The sequence below is a fragment of the Fringilla coelebs genome (assembly GCF_963513975.1).
Source record: "Fringilla coelebs genome assembly, chromosome: 3".
NCBI classification, from domain to species: Eukaryota; Metazoa; Chordata; class Aves; order Passeriformes; family Fringillidae; genus Fringilla; species Fringilla coelebs.
In genome coordinates this window covers 110,524,741-110,546,880 of record NC_140030.1, presented here as the reverse complement: position 1 = coordinate 110,546,880, position 22,140 = coordinate 110,524,741, and the positions used below count along the sequence as shown (strand labels likewise).

Below are 22,140 nucleotides of genomic sequence, written 5' to 3'. Positions count from 1 at the left end.
AGATTCAGCCAAGGAGAGATGGTATAACACAGGGCACAGGAGCAAGGGAAGGAGAAAGCAATGGTTTTCTCACTTTGCTCCCCAGCCTGCTCACAACAAACAATATCTTGGGAACTTCCTGAGACAGAGGCGCTCTCTGTGTATCAGGGAGCATTCTGAGTGGGAATGCTCTACGAGCATTCTTGTGGGAAGGAACCCACAAGTTTTGCTGCTCCTGCACAGCAGTGATGTACCAATTGCCATTTTTCTAGCCTACCAAGGTATTGCATTTCCCTTTGTGTCACACTTTGAGTTCCCTGAACACACTTGACTGTTTTTCCAAAACAAAGAATCCCAAGTAACCAAATTATTATTTTTTTTCCTCCACAGCAATGCACAGATGGCTATGAATGGGATCCTGTTAGGCAACGGTGCAAAGGTACAGTAAATAATTTTCAAAGACAGACTTGTCACTGGTATTCTTTAAGTATTCTCACTGCACACCCCTGTTTTGGACACGGAGGTGTGCGTGCATGTCTCGTCGTGTTCTTTGTGTTAATGGCTGTTGCAGAAGGTTCGACTGTTAAAAGCATGACTTGTGTTGTTGCTAACCACAGATATTGATGAATGTGAAATAGTCCCAGATGCATGTAAAGGTGGGATGAAATGTGTTAACCACTATGGAGGATACCTCTGTCTACCCAGAACAGCGCAAATTATTGTAAATGAGCGAGAAGAAGCAGCAGCTGAATCCACAAGTGGTCGGAACAGCGTCATTCGCCGGACCCCGGCCGACCCCCAGCGCGCCACTCCCAACCCAACCCACCAAATCCAGTGTGCAGCTGGGTATGAGCAAAGTGACCACAACGTGTGCCAAGGTAAGCCAGGCCTGCCTCCTTCTGCTCCCGTGCAGCTGCAGTGTGGTGGGTGACCACAGAGCCAGGGGGGTGACAGCCTGTAGCCCTTGCGCTGACTGGAAGGGGCTGGTGCTCCATCAACATCTTTAAAGATACAAAAATAAAATACAGAAATGTCACTGTTGTTGTTCAAGGCATCAGAATGTGCAGTTTATTGCAGCCTTACAGTCTGTTCCATCTGCTTTTGGGCTAAAAAATTGAATTAATTCCGTTGTCTGTAGCTCCTAAAAAAAGTCTTAAAATTACTCTAGTGAAGCAGTTTGTGTTGTATTAAATATGTCTAGGAAAGAAAGTGCTCTGAAATGAGTGGGCAATGCAGCAAGGCATAAGCAATTTGGAAAGGTTTGCAGAACTCTGTATTTTTCAGTAAGTAAATGCTGAATGAACAAAAAATAACCACAGGATGAACTTTTGCTTAGAGCAGACTGCAGTGCAGAAGGGTCCTGTATTTTTATTGTGGATAAGGAATATTCCTCCAGCAGTAGGAACCCAACTTCTGAACAGCCCGTTCTCCTCTGATCTCTGTGGAAGTAGCCCTAGGCAGACCCTGCCAGTTTACTCCCAGTCCTAGCCTTGCCACTCTTTGAAACTATGGCAATGAAGAGCTTTCATCTGAGTGTACATACACCACACACAGTGCCAAAAATTCTCAGGGCATTAGGAACGTTAATTGTATGCATTCAGGAACCAGCCTCACAAGCACTTCTGTAAACTAAGACTGTTTCATTTATTATTTTATATAAACAGTTTACTCTTCTACTTGCTGAAGTAACAAATGTTTCGGCCATTGTTTTGTTTTCTTTCATAGAAATATATTCTACCCCTTGCTCACAAACTTGCTTTTCAAGCACATTGGAGGGACACCCGTGCAAAGAGAGGGCAAAACTTGACCCCATGGTTCATCTTTTCCACTTTGTGGCCTGTAGCAGTATAATCACATAAAATAGTACTTTAGGGACTGTAATCAGGGCAGGCTGTAATACACAGTGGTAGTTTCCTTCTCCCTGGTATTCATGTACACAGGACATTATTTATCACTAGTAAGTAAATTCCCTGTCATTCTGGACCACAGTAATCATCATGGAGGCTGGAGGGGTTATTTTTGTAGGCAAAGCCTCAGAGTTGCATTTCTGGCTTATCTGCTCATGTCCAACATTTCTGCCACTCTGATTCAAGAATGTCAAGTACAGAACCTACCACAGGAGGTCAGATCTCCTTAACCCTGGGCGTTCACTGGGGGTCATCAGGGGAAAATCAAATTTTCCTTAGATGGAAAATTGGCTTTTTCCTTAGTTTAACTTGGCAAAGCAGCAGCAAAACCAGGAGCAGAACTGCTGGGTTTGGCCTGGTACTCCCTCCTTCAGGTGATGCTGCTGGCACTACTCTTCATTGGTGAACTGTAAGAACCTGTTCCAACTTCAGCACATAACATTTTTATTTGATAAAAAATGCAAGTCATGCTAGAAAATGTCAAAACATGACTATTCCTTTTGCTATGCTGGCTTTAGGTGTACAAATTTGGGATACAGTAGGGCAGTTTGACAGCATTTAGTACCCACAGCTTGTACTCCAAAAAAAGGTTGAGGGTTAGGTTTAACTGAGAGACTGACAACTGGTTAAGGTTTCTGTTTTGTTGAGGAAAAATTGGTGGTGATAGATTACTATTACTTTACTCCATGCTTTGACTTCCTGGAACTTGCAGCTAAATATTCCTATTCAATTCCCAAATCTTTGGTTAATTTATAACAACTAAGTGTTGTTACAGTACCAGAAGTTTTAACCTGCAGGCATACAAACTGTGGTGAAATCTTGGGCTTGACTGCATCAAGCTACTCATTTCCTCATGCCAACATTTCAATCTAAATACAGAAAGCATGGAAATATTAGTGTTTAAAAGCTGAAATGTATCGTATTGAATGCATTCCAGCTGGAAAAAGGGTAGTGGACAGTGTGCTTGAAATGAAGGATAAAAGAGTTTTGGAACACTTAAAGCATGCATCCAGCTTCATGATCTTCATGCTTTTCACTGCTGAAAATATCTTATAAAAGATAATCTTGATCAGCAATGGTCCCGCTGCGGATTTATTTAATTATGGTTAAAAGACTTTGCTATGATAACTGCTCGAGGCTCCTAGGGAGTGTAACTTACAGATATAGTCACACTTAAGCTTGTTTTATTGTTTAGTAAATCAAATATGAAGTCCAGCTCCTTCTAATTGTTTGCAGATGTATGACATTTTCCTTCCAGTCCAGCAGCACTTAGTATTTTATAACCAATGTGAAAGTGTGGAGACCTCTGTTTCAAACAATAACATGCTCCAAGGAGCTGAATTACTGACATCGTGCTGCAGTGTGAGGGGCCTTCTGTTTTAACACAAGTGTCCACTCCCTTTTCAAGCATGGAACAGTGTGGGAATGACAGGCCAAACACACTCCTGTGGTTTCTGTGCTTGGAATAAATGCCCATAAACGACCTGGTCCTGGAGGACTTCACTCCAGTGATGTGCTGATACACATTTTTGTAACTACTAGTGAGCAGAAACATGTTCTAGTGTGACCCCATTGATGTTAGAAGTGGGGGTAGCAAACATTTCCTGGGACATTCTAAAGATACTCTGTATGAGCAGTGATGCCAGGAACCTCCAAAGTGAAGCGAGGATGAGGGAGGTTATTCTGGAGAAAGGTCTCTGATGTGGAAAAAGTTGTGCTTCAACATAAACACTTGAAGTGTACTTTAAATTCTGAGTTTCTGACCTCACCTAATCCCCTCCATCCCCATCAGTTCCCATTTCACTGTCAGTCCTAAATTTGGTCCCTAAGGGAGATTCCCATATATGGCACCTGGTCACACTTTCAGGAAGCCACTTGGATGTTCAGCCCTGCCCCTGTGAGGGTATCACTGTAATGGGGAAGAGCAAAAGGCAGAGTAAGAAATAATTTGAAACAAATTATTGAGTTAACTCAAGTTCCCAGATATTTTTTCCCTGATAAAAACCATGAATAGCTGCACTCTGTGCCTGCACTCAGGCCTGAGGTTTTTTTTGCTTTGTTGTTAGGCTCTCTGTGATTTCAGTCTGCTCCTATTGAATTCAAAAGAAAATCACCCAATTAATTCAATTTTGTCAAACCTAGTCTGCAAGAAAGTACTGGCTTCTCCTAGAATGTTAATGACACTTGAATGAAAAAAAGGACCAAAAAGGTACCAAATAACCTGTAAACTTGAGAAGGGAAAAGAACTCATTTTCCTTAATTCCTGTCATGTTGGCAATACAAGCAATTAAGTAAGCAAACATTTTTGCTCCTCAGCTAGATTAGCTTTTGCTATTTCTCCAGCCTGTTTGTAACCCTTTGTGCTGCTGCAATGTCAAGTACAGGAGGGAGGCAGATTGCAATACAAGAGATCAGTGCTTGCTTCTCTGGGAGAATGACATTTTTCCAGAGTTCTGTCCAGACTTGGTGGACATTGGTTGCTTTTTTCCTCCTCTGTGGAAGGAGGAAAAAAATGAATTTGTTTTCTATGCTGTGGTTATTTTTCCCCCTGCAAAATCGCTTTAGGTATCCTTACAGTGGTAGAGGTTAAGGGTTTTTTTTTGCTTTGTTTTTTGGTACTTTTCAAAGTAACTTATCATACTCAAGCTCTGCTTTTGACTCAAGAAGTTAATTGTGAAATAGTTTAATAAGGCTAAATTTTGTATCTGTAGAATACTTTTTGTTATTGTCCTGTTGGGGGGGAGGGACAAGGGCCAGCAGTTCATGATGTTTTCCATAGAAAAATCACTTTATATTATATATACTTACATGTGTCAGGGATGTGCAGCTGGCATATAAAGAACATTAAAGGTGTGTGAGTGCAGGTGCACTTGGCTGCCCTGGCAGAGTCTGGCTGTGCCCTGGCAGGAGGCTCCTCCCTGGCATTTTGGCTGGGGCCCTGCAGCTCCTAATGAGGTCCACTCACTGGGCTTTGATTCCCCTCCCTGAGAGCTCCTGAGACATGCAGCCACATCTAGCCCAGCTGAAACTCAACCTGAAATGCACCCCAGGGGTGCCACTAATGTGCCACGACCACTAATGAGCACTCAGCCCTCAGGGCCAGACTCCAGGGAGCCTCAGAAGAGCATGGACTGGGATTTTGGAGCCTCTGCACGAAGCTGGGATCTGCTCCTATGGGTTCAACCCATTTTCTAATACAGACACAGCCTCAAATACAGCCATAGATGTTCCTTAGCCATGGAAATGGTTTTGAGAATTTTTTGTAAAATATTGTACCATCCCAAGTTTCCCCCCTTCCTGTAGGCAAGGAGTGCTTTTTAAAATGCTTCAGGGCTAATTGTGACTGCCCCATCCCTGGAAGTGTCCAGGGCCAGGTTGGGTGGGGCTTGGAACAACCTGGGACAGTGGAAAGTGTCCCTGCCCATGGCAGGGATGGAACAAGATGATCCTCAAGGTCCCCTTCCAACCCAAACAGTTTTGTGATTCTGTGAACAGGCCTGTTGAGTTTGAGGACAGAGCCTATGGCAGGAAAAATAAGGCCTGGTTGGGTGGTTTAGGCTGGCAGTAGCTCCAAGTGCTCCCTCAGGCCGTGTTTTTGTGCACCACTCCAGGGAGTGGGGAGCGCTTGTTGCCAGCTGTAGCCACTCTAGGAGTCTGACTTGGTTACAGGTGCCACTTCAGTACTCATTACTGGGACAGGCCATAGGAATTCTGCAGATCTAAGAGGATCCACAGAAGGACACAAGCTGACACTTTCATGGCTCTTTGTTCATAGCCTCCAATTAATTCCTCGTACATTTGGATACATCATGCAGAGATCATCTTTCATCAGCCCATCCCGAACCAACTGTTCAAGCTGTTAATCTGTGAAACTGCTGCATTCTGCTGCAAAGCAGCATCTCTTTAGCAGCCCTCAGGGTCCACAGGGGCGTTCACAAAAACCCATCTTGTTTTGAGGGCCTGGTTTTGGGCATTTTTGAAATCAAGCCACTCTGAATCATCTTCCCATCTGTGCTATTTGCACAGCTGTGGGTGTCAAGTCAAGACCTTGGAGAGATATTCTCTGTTCTGTCTGACCATTTTACTGTGAACATCCATCACAAGTAAATACTAGCAGCTGCTTTCCTTTCCTGAGTTAGTTACTGCTTTCCCATTGTCCTGACCCCTGCAGGAATACACTCAGTGTGTTGCAGTTAAAGATTCCTCCCATTTGCTCATCCTGCTAAGCGTGCTAGAGGCAAGCAAGCTTCCCCAAGTTGTATTTACCTTAGCTTCCTGAATTGGGATTATGCAGGCAAGCACTGGACTTCAAGTTTAAGTAAACTCATTAGCAGTTCTCATGGCTTCTTGCAGCAGAAGAATGGGATCACACAGTAGTCACCTCGGCTGTCATCCTTGTGGGCTGCATTTGTTGATTTTAAAGCCTGTTGCCTTAGTAGCTCGGAGGAGGCTCGTGTTTTGACAGACAAAACACAGCAAATGGATTCAGAAGGCACATGGCCTGAAGAAAGTCCAAACTCCAGCCATCTGTCCTCCTTCAGAATTCCTCTCTCTAAGCCGGAGGTCTTTTTCACAATGCAATCAGGAACAACACCAGATAGCAAAGGGGAAGAATGTGCTCATGCCTGGTTCTGACTTGGCACCCCAGAGTACTTGGCAACCCTTGAAACAGCTCAGAGCACTTATTTCTCTCTTGAGGAATTCCCTGTACCTGTTGCAGACACCGAGATCTGTGCATCCTACAAGGCAGGAAAGCCACACCAGGAGTGAGGGCTGTCACCTGCTGCACCAGAGGGCACAAAACAGGACTTGGGGCAGCACAGGCTGTGTTCCCTGTGCCACAACCTGCTCTCAAAGGAATACATCCCACAGCACCACAGTGACACAGGCACTTCCCCCACCAGTGCCAAGGCACTCTGGCAGCTGCTTTTAGCACCTCTCTCAGGTAATTTTATGGTGACACCATTGCCACTGGGATGTTCCCATTGTGCTTGCTCTGAGCAGTTGTTTCCTCCCAGTCTCCTGCACTGTCAGTGCTCAGCCTCCTGAGAAAGGCTCTGTGCTCCTCCTCTCCCCAGTGTTTTGCTCAGGAGGATTTTCTCTCAAACACCACTTTTTTCCTCCATTTTCAAAGCTAATTCCTACTTCAGATTAATTAGTGTATAAAGGAAGTGCTCTTACCTGTGTTTTATTTTCACTCCTGTAGTCTGGGTTACTGAGTCACATTTGCTAGAACGTTTCTGAAGGATCTCAGCATTGCAGACACATTTTTCAAAGGTCCAAGATTTTTCTTGAGCATCCCTAGTGATGGAACACAAATTTAGGAAGCTGGAAAACTAGTTATAGAGCTGAAATTTCAAACTTACTTTCCTCATTTTATTCTCTTTCCAAGTGATATCTCCCTTCCCATGCTGGCCAGGGAAGATGATAGCTGCTGTTTCTGTGTGCCAAAACAGCCCTACAGGAAGAACAAAGCTTCCTGCAAAGGCAGCAGAGGCCTGTTTGATTCCTCCCTGCACCACCCAGGGATGCCTGTGCTGCTCTCCCTGTCCTTTGCTAGGGAATCCCATCTGCTGCTCTGCAGCCAAGCCCAGCAGTCTCCAGCACTGCAGGAATTCATTCAGTGGTGGTTAGGCTTGCTGGTTTGCCATTTTCCTACTGTCCAAACCAGTGGGAGTGTTCCAGGACTCCTTTCTAGTGAGATATTTTTGGTCTGGTAGAAACCACAAGAAGAGTGTAATTTTTGAGTTCACCTACCAGGTTGCATCTTAAACATTCCACATTTTTTGTGGTGTAGTCAACACCTCTTGTGCAGCACTTTGTCATGGCAACCCCTTTGTGCCGTGTCTGTATTAACTGGGATTAATGTAAGCTGAGCTTGACCACCTCCTTTCACTACACTTAAAGAATATTTATTCTTTTCTTTCCCTTTGAGATGCTTTTTAAGCTGCTTTTTCTGGGCTATCATCACTTATGCATGGTCTAGAATAAGTCATGTGAAATGTAACCTCCTTTGGGCTGAAGGGCTCTTATCAAAGGGAATTTTGCCACATACCTGTCAAAGGGTTTAGATGCTTCTATCCACAAGGTTGGAAGATCTCAACTGGGCTTGTAAGATCTCTGTTCTCTGTATGACAGTGGAATAGGTAATCAGACATGCAAAGCTCATGAGTAAAAAGTACAAAATTTCACAAAGAAATATCTGTTTTTTCTTTAATTTGCTAATTTTTATTTTCATAGCTGTCAGATAGCAACAGTTTTGGAGAGAAAGTTACTTGCCATAATTCAATAGACAGCAAAATGTAACCTGAAAAAAAACCTATACTAAATACACAGAAATGCTGTGTGCACCTTCTTTCATCTACCTTTTAACTTTACTAAAAATACAAGAGGGACTTGCAAATTAAAGAGCTCTGAACTATTTTAGCACCATGTAGTTATTATAAAATACCTTTAATGCTCATTCCCATTTCTGTCTCATTTGTTAATCTGAAACCATGTTAAAGGTTGGTCCTGTTGTAAGCAGAGTAATGTCTAATTTTTGTTAGGTATAATTATATGATCAAAGCTGAAAAAAGTGACTAAGAAAACATTTGTTGCACACACTTTTATAAGCTACAGTGCTAAGAAAAAGTTCTTGAGGCTAAGAAATGAATTAGACCTTTCCTGGCAAAATATATCCCAAGCTCTTAATTAAGCATTTTGAAAATTAGATATTCAGTAGCCCTTTGTCTGTTGCTGTTACTGAATGGCTCAAATAAATAACTCCAAAGGGAAATTCTTCAAAGGAACAACAAAGGATTCAGTGTGTGAAGGTCTATCTGCTGGAAAGAGAAGTTTACTTTGAGGAACTCTCAATCTGGCTTTATTAACTCCTGATTTAAAAAATTCATGCCTTTGAGTGAACATTAATTAATTAAGCCTGTTTTGATGAGCTCTGAGCAGAAGATATTGCTGAGCCTTCCTTTATGAGCTGAATTTAACCAGAAGGAAACTGCTGGTCTGGTGCATGACCCAGAGTGAGATGATTTAAGCAAATCTGCCCCTGCACTTGAGCATGTTCAGCCCATGCCTGAACAGCTGTTCCATGGAGATTCCTGGGGACAAGCAGAGCTTGTGCCAGGGTTTTTATGTGCATCAGCCTGCACAGGTGGGATTCCTGTGACCAGGTAACAGAAGATGTGCAATCAAACCAATCCCACTCTCAGATGGAGCCCAAAGACAAACTCTGAGCAGGCAGATTGCTGTGCAAAACTGGGCTTTTTACCAAGACTTAAGTCTGGGTTTCAATTTCAATTAAAATTCACCAGAGTTAGAGAAACTCAAGGAGGTTAAAAAAAAAAAAGGCATCTTATGGGATATAAACCCCCAGAATTCCAGAAAAGCAGTAATTTGGACAACTGATTCCTGAATATCTTGTAGTTTTAGAAATTTAGAAAGAAATCCTTATCAATACTGTAACAGCCTACTGTTGTCAGAAGTACTTAGAATTGGGAAATACAAGGGCTTTTGACAGGTAACAGTGTTCTGTGTGGTTTTAAAGAGGTTGCCAACAAGTTAACATTTAATAACAATCTTACACAGAGCAAAGGAATCAAATATAGCAAAGTGAGCAGAAATTTAAGTGTGATTTTAGCTGACATGACCTATCTTATAAAAATAAAAACTAGGACAAATGATCTCTCTCCTGTCTAAACTCATTCTGGGGAGAATTTTAAGTGTCTGGGATACAGAGCAGGTAGAATTAAATACACTTTTAGAAGCAACAAATGCTTGTAGTTTTTAAAGCACTTTCTTCATAAATGTATTTGCTCTCAAGGGACTTTTTTATCAGGAGCCAGTTCTCCACAGAACTTGGGAGATGATAAAACAAGGACTGGGTAAAACAAGGACTTGTGTGTCACTCCTTGGGTGAGTTAAAAGCAGGAATACATGAATATTTCACAGGGCAGTGAGCACAGAATCACATCAGAAATAAGCAGGGCTTTGGAGCAACCCCTGCTCTGCCCCTGTGGGCTCTGGATGACACCTGACTTCATTCCTCCCAGAAGTTGTTGGAGACTAAATCGGGAAAGAGAGCAGAATCCAAAAGTCATTCCCACTTCCCAAGGGGAAAGAAAAATCGTGTTCTTCCCTGACATCATCCTGCCTGTATGTACTCTGCATCCAGACCTTCCTCACTCTTCTCTGGCTTAACTTGAAGCATCATGACAGATTTTCTTTCCCACTCTCTCCTTATGTGTTACTGGAGTAGAAAATAATTTGGGGATGGTTACAATACCCCAAGATACTGCTGACATTTTTCCCTGGAGCAGAAAGCACTGTACAAGCAGATAGAAACTATAGACTTAACACCACTGAGCACCTCTTGGCTTTCTGGTGTTTGTAGGAGCAGCAGAACTTTCCAGCTTGAATTAACCTAAGGTGGAAGAGAGTTGGAACCACACTCCTGAGAGCATTTGTGCAGTAAAAGTTGGGTGCAGGAAAATTTGGCTGAAGGAAAAACACCCACCCATTTTCCCCATTGCAAACACTGACCATTATTTAAACAATCCAGAAACTGTATTCATAGATTTTAATCTATTAATCAGCATTCACCAGAAAAAGGATGATTTTGGGGAAGTGAAAACTTTTTTGTGTGTGTTCCAAAACAAAATATTCCTCTGTTAGAAACTGTGGCTCTCTATGCCTATAAAAAGGAAAACTCCCCATTTCTAGACAAGACATTTTTACAAAAAAGTTGCTTCATTATGTATTTAAATCAAAACATTCTCTCCATTCTGGTTACACACAGAGTTCAGTATCCACTGTGAGGAGAATCTCTTCCTTACTATGTATGCAGATTTATAAGGCTCCAGGCACCTTTGAAATAAATTGAAAGCACAGCCATGTAATAGAGCCAAACCCCAAAACCAGCCAAGGGGATCCACCCAGCAACACCCTCGAACACCCTCAGCTCTTCCCCTGAGCACAGCTTTAGAGTGCTGGTCTTGATCTTGTCTCTGCCTCCTCCACCCTCCTAAAAGCTTCCTGGGGGATTCCCCAGCTCCAGAGCCATGCAGGGGCTGTTTGGGATACAGGAATTGTTCACTTGCTTGGTTTCCTTCCCTCTCAAACAGCTCAGGAGCAGGGCAGCTGTTTGCAGAGCAGGGGACAGGGGGATACTGAAAAACAGGAGCAGCAGGAGGAAGCAGCAGTTTGGGGATGAAGGGAGGTTTTAACAGTAGATCAAAGTGTAGCAAAACCATACAGAAATAATCATGGCAGGTTTGTAGCTGTTTTTTCCCACTTCGAAATTCACAGTTTGAGTATTTGTGATGCTGGAAGGGGACATGGTTGGAGAAGCCCCCCCAAAAGGAAACACTTCCCAAGTCTCTGCCATGGGATAGGAGGGAGGGCAACAGTTTTGGAACTTGATCAAATAAAGGTCTGGACATTTTATACAGTGAGAGCAGAAGTTAAAAAGCAGCAACAAGGTTAACAAACCTAGTTTATGCTTAGGGCAGTCCTCAATTCTTCACAAATATCAGGATGAGGTTAATTGTTGAAGAGCAGACTGGTAATATCTGTACTTTTCGGAGGTATGTCCCAGTGCCCACTTTGAGAAAGCAGAATCAGTGTGTTTTCCATCTTTCTGAATTTAGTGGCTGTTTTCTGTGGGTTGAGCACCAAGCCAATTCCCCAAAGCTCTGGCTAATCAGTCTGGTGGACATCAGATGTTCAGTCCCATAATGGAACCACTCCTGGCCCTACAGGCTGCAGAAGGCTGAGCCTTTTTTGGGAGAGCACAGACCAGTGTAGTTTTGTTAAAAATTAAAACCTTTGGGAAATTCAGACAAAAGTTTCTGTAATTCTGACGAAGTGGTGTATAAATAATCTGATTGTTAGCTGTCAAATGCAATTTCTATATCAAAAAGAAATCAGGTATTGATATCAGAACATTGTCATCACAGGAATCAGGGTTTGTTATTGTGGGGGAAAGCAAGCAATACTGAAATTTAGTGACACTGAGTACTGGCACAGCTTCCAGGGCCCTCCAAGGTCCCATTCTCCTGAACAACATGTGCATGGAGAAGGAACTGTCCTTCACTAAAAACAGCCTCATGGGGCATGCACCTCCCCACCTTAAGGGCTGGATTTGATGACCCCTTTTAACTCAGAGTATTCCGTGATGTGTGACTTAGCCAGCACATCACACCCCACAGTTGCTGTGTTCAGTGGTGCATTTGGGACAAAAGCAGCAGCAGGAGCAGCTTATATCATTCCTTGCATTTGATTCTTTGTTTTAGTATCTGTCATGTCCAAGCCAGCCAAAAAGTGGCCTCAGCACGTTCTGGCTGGTGGAGGCTGAGGGAGCCCCGGGGGCTCCATTCACATGCCTCATGTGTGACCAAGCAGGGGCTGAGGAGCCACTGCCCAGCCTGGTCCTCAGGGTGGAGTCCCACTCCTGCCACAGCCCCGAGCAGGAAGCTGGAAGCAAAGCATTAAAGACACCAAAGGGACTGGTTGGGATTTTCACATACTCAGTGGCCATTGGGGGGTTCAGCCAGCAGGAAAAACCCCAAGTGTGTAAGAAGAGGAAAAACAGCTAAAAGGCAGCAGGAACCAAAAGCGGTTTTTCATCTGGCTGTAGCGCTGCGAGCGGGACAGCCGTGGGATGTGCCTGGATGGAGCCCATCCCCATGGAATGCACCATCACACACACGGCTGTTCCAGAGCTCCAGAGCCGCCTCTGTCACACACAGCCAGCTTCAAGACAGCATTACTGTCCCGTTGGGATGCACTTGGGATGGGCTGCACAGACAACAGCCCTTAAAAACTGGAATGATAATATGCAGGTTTTTCCATTCCTATCATTTGTCCTTAATTTGAAAAATTAAATGCTTATGTCCCATTGTTAACTATTCTTAGCGCTAATTTCACAGTTTAGCCCAGTGGTGACCAACTGGTTTCCTTACAGTTCTTCTCTTAATTCACAGCTGGGCTGAACTTGCTTGGTTTGAACTTAGGTTGCATTAAAAAAAAGTTGTGTGACAGTCTCCACATGATTTAATCACAAACCTCGCTGCACTCAATTCCTGCCTGAAGAACACTAGAAAAAGTCAGAGGAAAGAAAGGTAGCAAAGTTCTCCATTCTGGTTAATAGCTTAGAGTATGTTTACAGTAGGCCAATTCAGGTGAGAAGGAGCCTTGGAAGGCCTCCAGCCTGACATCCTGCTCTGCTCTGAGATCAGACCTGGGAGATTTATCCAGTCAGGGCTTCAAAAACCCCATGGAAGCAGAGCGCAGAATTTTTCTGGGCACCTGTTCCACACCTTGACTGCCCCAATGGTGAAAAAAAGTTTTCCCTGTGCCTAGAATCCCTCCTAACAATTCACCCTGGATTGACACACACAAAAGAGATGTGCTAAAAATGCAGACTTGGGGAAAGAACAGGTTTGTTTTCTTACAAATGTGTAAGTGAAAAAGTGTTCTCTATAAGGGGAGGTAGCAATTCTGGGCAGCCCTAGGTTTGAATGAAAACATTTTCCTGAGGAGCAGACTGGCTGAATGTCATTCCCAATCTCCTATGACCCAACTCCCGTTACAAGTGAATCTCTGCAGCTTTTTAATTTCCAGTTAAAAACAAAAACAAAACAAAACAAACAAACAAAAAAAAAATCATTGTTTATCCACAAACAAGGACAGAAGGGAAATTTCACTGATCCGTGACTGTGCTAACTTGAACTCTAAATAACTGCAGATATTTTCATAGCTAGTGCCTACCAAGCTCCTAAAAGTACTGAGAGAATATCAAGACTGATTTTAATAAACAAAACCACTGTTTGTACTTTGAAGTGTCACATTAAGACACCTTCAGTTGCATTCCAGCATTTAAAGCACACGTTCAGATCCCAGTATTTTCCCTGACACCTTTGCACATGCCTCAGTTTACACAACTGCTCCCTGCTGGCTTCAATCAGGTTGTTGCTAGGAACTTTTATTTTAAAACCCCTCACTAAAAAACTTGCCAGAGCAAGCCTGCAATACCAGGCACACGCTGATCCTACTCATGGGTGGGTAGGAAATGCTTGAGAGTATCGCAGGGAGTAGCCTTGATCTGGAGGAATTGGCTGTTTACTCAGCTTGCAGTTCCATTGCTGGGACACTTTTCAGATCCCTCTGCTGAATATCTCAGCTTGTCTCACATCTACCAGTTCTGCACCTTTTAGATACCCTTCAATTCTTGTTTCTCTTCAATTCCTTCCCCTCCCCTCCTCTTTTCTTTATTGAACTCTTGGCAAGGAGGGCCAAAACCTGACTGAAAACAGCAGTTCACACTGTGGTCCTGGATAAATTATGGTACAATTAGCAACGTCACTTTCAAAAAGTTAATGAAATAAAGCTGCTCCTTTAGGAAACCAGATACTTTACAGCTGATGATTTATGGTGACTCTAAACAGGACTGTGAATTTGCAGTGCCAGATGAGGCCATGCTGTCACTTCTACTCACTAAATACGTCGTGCCACTTCTCTAGGAAATGAGGCTTGGCTTGGTTACAAGAACCAGCTCCTCAGCATCTTCTCTGTAAAATCTTATCCCTTCTGGAAGTTGAATTCCCAACTTGTTGATGATCTGCAAACCAGATAACTTTTGTCCCTTCTGAGGAGCAGATGGATGCAGGGGCTTGTTTGGGACAGAGTGACACGTAACTGTGCATCCACAGAGATCTTTCCAGGAACATCTCAGATTGCTTTTCTGGCTCAAGGGGCCTTGCTCTCCACCACTGAACATTTTGGCAAGTACATGTACATGTAATAAGTGTGGAGCCTTGTGGGGTAAATAAAAATTCCTGCACAAATAAGGGGAATAATAAATCAAGCCCAAGAGCTTAAAGGCGATATAAAGAATTAACCTGTTTGCTGAACCTTCTCTAGATAAGAGGTCATTGTTCTTTGCTTTGAAAAGATTTTTGTTTTTAATATGTATTTAGCCTTACTTATCTATTATACTTTGCTTCCTTTTTATTTTCCTTTCATTGAAAACAAGACCTAACTTCTTAAAAATTGTTTGGACTTGATCCTAAAACACACTGAACACTTCCCAGTCAAGAAAATAACAGGGTACAAGAACCTTCATGACTTGGATTTCATTTGTCAGAGGTGTTTTTGAACCTCTGAAATCCCTTCAGAAGACCCTGTGGTTACTAGCTGAGACATTATTTCTTTTCTTTCGTGCTGATTTTTTGCCTGTCCATGAAATCTCCAAAGCAAACTAACAGTCTGTTAGATCTTAAATAAATTTAGATACAGATCTCACTACAGAGGATGTTCAATTAACTGCTAGAAACCAATCCTGTCATTAGTCTTCCACTGGTGTTTTGCATATTTATTGGTAGCATCTGATTAATTAAACCCAGCCTCTAAATCAGGCCAGTTAGTTAAATGCTATCTATGAAAGTTTTCAAACTACTGAAACCCACATGTTTTCAGTCTGCTAGGAAACTTCCCCTCCTCTTCAGTAGTCCCTGTTATAAAACTTTATATCTTAAAAAAGCTGGTTTTTTCAAAGAAAAATCTTTACAACCCACAACTTTCGTTACCTGGTTCTTGCTGTCCCCTAAAATGTCCCCCTCTGTCCTCTCTGTTTGCTGCTTAAACATTGTCCTGGGTTTTGGGGGTTTGGAGCAGCACAACAAGGGAATCCTTCTCCACAGCCAGAGCTTCTGAAAGCCAAGAGCAGAGAGAAATCCAGGCTGGACTTCCCAAACTTACACAATGAATTTGAGGTTGATTAGCTTGGGAGAAGGCTTAATGCTGCGCACATTGGTTTGGGTTCTTTCAGCTAACAGCTATAATTGTGTAAATAATAGGATTAGAAAATTACTTTTAAAAATTACTTTAAAACACTCCAACTTCAGAATTTTAAGCAATCCCCCCCTTTACCTTATAGGTAAGAAATTAATGTGCTCATAGATAATTTATTCTTTCTCCACTATAAACAGACTATCGTCCTAATACTCAGCTACATCTCTCCTTCCTTCACCTTTTCATTCTATTCCTTGCTCTTGGCATTAATTACTTGGATATAATTAACCTACCCTAGATTCATCTTTTGCCAGTTCACCTCGTGCCTCATCAGTTCCTGGAAGGTAGCACTTCCATGAGGAAAGAGCCACCAGTCAATTTTGTTGCCATCCAGCAGCTCAGCGAGGATGGCATGGACCTGCCCTTACCGGGTGCACTGCAAAGCTGAGTGGACAATCCATGCACTGGAATTAAATCCATCTGGAAGGCATTTGAGGCAGGCAGGCATCTCTGAGAACCCTAAGTGTGATTGACTGCTTTTTCCAATAGCTTTGATGAAAGTCTAAATTGAGAAATCTCTTCTCCCATCCTGCAAGAATTTATGAGCAGAATATCTTTTGACCATCCACCACTGGCCTGTGTTCAGCAGCATCTGAGGCCCTCATGTTTCCCTGTGGATCCTGCCCAGCCATTAACCTCTGCAGTGGATTTTAATCACACATTCATGGCTGTCTGCTTAAAGCCCCAGACAGCCAGGCAGTGCCAAATAATGTCCTGACAATGTCCTGGGCATCCCTCAGATGTGCCAGGATGCAGACAGGCATCCCTGGCGCTTGGCTCATACATTCCATTTGCAAGAGCACAAAGATCTGGGATCTCATGCCTTTTAAAGAGGGGAACAGAACGCACAGAGAACCGAGCAAAAATCCTTTGGGGAAAAAAAAAAGAACTAAAAAGGTCCTCAATGCTTTTTCAGGAAGGATGGCTACAAAAAAGATGGAGAGGAACTCTTTGCAATTTATTTCTTTGCGTTGAGAGAGTAGGTTTACATCAGATATCAGGAAAAAAATTCTTGGCTTGAGGTGAGGGCTGGCAGATTGCCCAGAGAAGTTGTGGCTGCCCCATCCCTGGAAATGTCCAAGGCCAGGCTGGACAGGGCTTGGAGGAACCTGGGACAGTGGAAGGTGTCCCTGCCGAGGACATGGGGTTAGAATTGGGTGAGCTTTAAGACTTCTTCCAACCCCAGCCATTCTACAATTCTGAAGCTTCCCACTCATCTTTCTTCCTGGGGCCAGAAGCAAGAGAAGCATCTCAAGCCACAAAGTATTAAAAAAACTTGTCCAGTGAATCTGTCAAGGCTTGTTCCTTCCCTTCCCCCTGGTAGCTGCAAAGCCAATTCCTTTGATTCCTGCCATTCTCTGGAGGCAAAAGCTCGGTTTGGATGGGCACCAGTGCTAATGATTGTCCCACAGATCTTCTCCCTGTGTCCTGGGCTCTGTGCTGCTGGGGCTTTCCAACCCCTGCCAGAGATCCAGGACTCTCCTGAGATGGAGCAATGGCCCAGACCAATGTTCCCTCCTCGGAGCCTGTCCTTGGCTCTGCTGCTCACGGAGCATCGACACGTTCTGGGGAGCACCCACACTCGGTCACAACCACAAATGGCTTCAAAAGCAACAATTTTCTTTAATTTGATTCTAAAGTGCTCTTTCAGGAATTTCATCAACTTACAAGGACTAGCAGGGATTGTTGGAGGAGCTGCTTTTCCTCTCACAACCACTTTGCAAAAGCTGATTTTCTCACCGGGCTGTGTCCTAACAAAGCCTGGTTGTCTCTCCATGCTCCCTTACCTGTATTCTGTACATTTTAAGATCATCTGGAGACTTGCACAGGGCTGTATCTATTTTAGAGTGTTTTTATTGGCAGCTGGTGTATACTACCATGCACCCACGTGAACAAAATTACAGAGCCCGGACAACTTTTGTACAGAATTCCTTTGGCCACGGTTTCTCTGTGGGTTTCATTTGGCAGAAGTGATATCAAGCAGAAGTCTTTCCCTCAGCTTCTGATGTCAACTAAAATGCACCTTATAAATAGAAAACACAGGCATTGGGAGCAGTGCCTTTGGGCAATCAGCCACCTTTGGGCTATGGGAAAAATTCAGTTAGATATGATTCATAAATATAATGAATAGGGTGCCATAAACTCGCCTTGCTCTTCACAAACAAAGGCACATCCTCTGCCTTGAAAAATTACAAGGGCAGAACCCAAAGGAACGGGGAAAGGAAAACAGGAGAAGGGTGGGAGATTTAAGGGGGAGGAGGAAAAATGGGGCTTCAGCTGTCAGTGGAAAGTTTCATTTTGAAGCCCACCAAACAATGCGTGGAGCAAAACTCCACTGGACCCCTCCACGCCCCGCTCCTGCTGAGCTCCAGCCCTGCTTTGCAGAGCTCACCGTGTAAGACATTTCAAAAGGCACTCAGTTTGTTCTTCAGGCTCTGCTTTAGCTGAAGGCTCCTATTGATTACAGCTGGAGCTGGATCAAGCTGGGGCTGCCTGTGTTCTGCTGGCAGCCTCTGGTTTGTAAATACCTTTCATCTCATCCAGCAGTGATGATGATGTGCTGGGATGATGTGGCAGCAATTATTTATCTGCTGCGTTGGGTTTTCTCCTCCAAGCTTGCCAAGAGCCCTGAAGTCAGGCCATAGAGAGGGATGCTGACATCTTTACATTTCCATTAAATCTTCCTGCTTCTTCTGGAGGAATTCTAACAGCTCTATTGTCATTTCAGCAGTCATTTCTTTCCTCATTCTCACACTGATAGATTTGGAAGCACTGAACCTATTCCACCAGATTTAGCAAGTTTAAACTTGTCCCAAATAACCTTGTTAGCTGATAGCACTCCCCAAAGGAAAACCCCCTCCAAGCCTCCCTTCTCCCAGGTTTCTGAGCATCCTGTCTATATCCAAAGATGAAGCAGGAAAAGCAGGCAGGGTAGGCCTTGGTTACCCTCTGAATGGATTTACACACTTGCTTAATACCATGTAAATACTGACAAATAAAGCATGGATCTTGTCAAACTTAAGAACTTAGCAAATAAGGAGCATTAGAAACAGCAAATAGAGCTGAAGTATCTACTGCCAAGTCAGTGAGGGATCCCACGTCCTGCCTGGCAATCACTCTAAATACATCCTTTCTCCCACTTCATGTGACCTTTCCAGGTCAGCAATGTTGTGTGTTAGTTTAATATTTTAAAACTGGAACTTTACTGGTATTTGGCCTACTTTTTGCTATTTATTTTCTAAACAAATGATAGCCACTCCCTTCTCAAGCTAACCTTTAAAGCTTCGCCAGGAGTCTGTGAAGATCACAAGGTATTTAAAAAAAAAGAAAAAGAAAAAAATCACATGCTCAGGCAAACAAAGCAGGTTGCTGCACTTCCCCCTCCCTGCAGCTGGATGTTCAGAATGCTTCAGGAGTTCTCCACTTACTCTAGGAAACACTGCTGAAATCTCATTTGCAGTGAAAAGTGCCAGGATTATGGTAGCACAGCATCTATTCTGAGGCAAACCCATGCAACTTCCCAGCCAAACACCAGGGGAAAAAAAAAAAAAAGGAAAGGAGCAAAGCTGTCCCAATTGCTACTTCTACTTGATTGCTTAAAGGCAGCTGGGAAGGCAGATCCTTAGCCTGAGAGCAGAGCACATCCCAATTTTAAGGCAAAGGAAATTTGGAAGAAAAAATAGCTCTCTCTTCCCAAGGAAACTTCTGGTTTTTAGAATGTTCATTTTTATTTATTACTGACTCATTGAAAGAACAAAGTATTTTTTGGTGTCTTTTTTTTTTTTTTTGTTCCCAAACACAGAAAAAAAATGTGGCTAAACCCCAGAAAAATCTTAGAATGGGGCCAAAAATAATAATAATTTTCAGTTTTCAGAATTTTTTTGTCAGGTTTTTGAAAGAACAACAAATACTTCCCAAGCACTGCTGTAGCTTACTAACTCCAGTGGACTGCCCACCCTCAGCTTATTCAGTTACCCCTCTCATCCATCTCCCCTTTTTCCAAAACCTCCCCTGGGCTCCTGTCTTGCTTTTCCCATGTTCATTTTCCTTCCTTCATGAGTATCCATACTGCTTTTTCTTTTTTTTTTAATTTTACCTTCAAAGGATTGATTTCTTTTCCCCTGGTGCCTCTGCCTCGCTTTTGATCCTGCCTGGCTTCGCCTCTTGTATCTATTCTCTTGCAAACAAAGAATTTTTAAAACTTCAAACTCAATTTTAAGCCCTCTTCATGTGAAGAATTACATGGAAAATTGAATTTTCCACTTAAGTTCTAAGGAGGAAGCAGTTAATAAGAATTCTTAGGGAAAAACAGACAAAAATTTATAAGATCCAGTTCCTTATGGTTTTGTTAGATCAGAGCTAACACTGCTTGTTTTTGGCATAGTCAAATTTATATTGCCACAGAAACCTTAACTTCTGCACACCCTTTCACTTCACTTGAACTGTGCAACCTGAACATTGTGTTTTTCTATCCCAGCTCTTCCAGTCCCCTCCCATCCCTAGAGTATATTTTGGACCAAATCAACTGATGTGTCTTTTTTTAAGTACTATTTCCATAGTTTGCTTTTACTCTTCTATCATTCAGAAGCTGTAGGAGGCGTGAAAGTGAGAATTTCTTTTAACCGTTTCTATTTCACAGCCCAGTGCCTGCCAATAACACTTTAAATAGGTTTTAGATACATTTCTTCAAAACAAGGCATCTGTGGGTACATCCAGCCACATGCTAAAAGTACCACATAACCACATAGGAAAAATTCAGAACTAAATAATGCCTTCAAAGGCATTTCTGAAGCTGGAACAGCATCAGGAATCTGCTTATTTACGTGGGGAGCTGTGGAGATTGCAGCGTGTTGGTACTGCCAACAGATAGGATGATTAGTGCTAAAAACAATATCATCATTTAGATAAGCCCTCTCCTTTGGAGACTTGCTATTGAACTCAGCTTGAACTTAAATGTTCTCAGCTTGGAAACTGGAATTCCTAAAAAGGCTCATTCAGCCTGCAAAAGCTGAAGGGGAATGAGATGGTATTGATAAAATTGGGCTCATATAAAATAGTCTAAGTCACTTGTCCTACATCTGAAGTTCCTTCTAAAGGTTCCTTGTTTCCTGTGTCAGCAGAGCTGCTCTGATCAGCAACACATCCACTACCAAAAAACCCCCAAAATCAGGTTCTGTACTTCTGACTGGGACTAAACCAGTGGAAGGCATGCCAGCATACAAGATAATCAACATTTTTTGCAGGAGCTGTTTTCTGAGCTGTCTCAGAATGAAAGTTGATTTTTGAAGTGTGCCCTGAACTCACTTTTTGGGTAGATATTTATATTTTCCTTTGCAGGGATCCAGCAGCTGCCAGTGCAAGTGCTGTGAAAATGCTTGCAAAGCTTTAATGAGCTTCAACTTCCTAATTAAAAACCACAATGAGCTTTCAGGCCTTGATTTCCCCAATATTACAGGTTGTAGCAGTGATATTTTGTTCAGTCAAGCCTAGCTAAAGGAAAATGCTTACGAGGTTTCCAAGGAGAGAAATAAACAAAATGGAAATGAAGAGGGAACTTGGAACTTTCAAATGTACGTAATTAAGAAAAAAATACATCCTTCAGATAATTCTGGAAAGTATTAGGAGATATTCATAATTCATAAGCAGTTGTTTGGTTTTCTTTCAAGCAAGGGGGCAGCTTTACATCAAACACTGACTAGCTTTTCCATTAACTTAAGTAAACAAACCAGTATGTTTCAAGTTAAGTGAACATCCTCTTTTATTTTTTACTTTTTTAATAACTGTGTGAATTAGAAATAAGAACAAGACATTTACTTTCAAATAGGAAATTAGTTTGCATGCTATTTCTTCATGTTAAAAATACTTTGGAACACTCACAAAAACAACGTTAAGCTGAATTTATGGAAGTGTTCCATATCAGTTTTGAAGATGATATGCCAGATGTCGGGGAGAACTCTTTCATCTGCAATAATGGAATAGTTTCATCCACCCTTGTTGTTTTTGAGCACAGTCCAAGTGTATTGGTCATCATGGGTGGGTGATCCCCACTTGGGCAGGCATGAACCAAAAAGCACAAGTTGTTAGACCTCTAGCATAAAATCACAAGAAAGCAACAGCAGGAAATACTCTACTGAAAGTAAAAATAAGCTATTGCAGAATGTAAATCAAAAAGTTTACCATTATGACAACTCATGTTTTGAAGCACTCAGAGACTTGCAGATACATTTCTCTGAATTAGGGGATTGTAATGACTCCATTTATGGCTCCAGCAAAAATAAAGCCAATGACACAAATTTTAAATGAATCCATCAAAAGCATGGAATACTTTTCTTTTTGATGAGTGGAAAGACTAATGGTTAACAATGTGGTCTTCTAATGGGGGATTAAAGAGCTCTTCCCTTTGAGA

The 22,140-nt window shown here is 42.6% G+C and overlaps 1 protein-coding gene across 2 annotated transcripts in view; it reads left to right on the top strand.

Annotated features, from left to right (window-relative positions):
• The window catches only part of EFEMP1 (EGF containing fibulin extracellular matrix protein 1), a 45,468-nt gene that overhangs the window by 3,440 nt on the left and 19,888 nt on the right, over positions 1-22,140 (top strand). For both annotated transcript variants that reach the window (XM_084203020.1, XM_084203021.1), the window contains exons 3-4: positions 370-418; positions 597-857. In XM_084203020.1, coding sequence (XP_084059146.1) covers positions 370-418; positions 597-857 — 310 coding nt within the window. The remainder of the gene's footprint in view (positions 1-369; positions 419-596; positions 858-22,140) is intronic.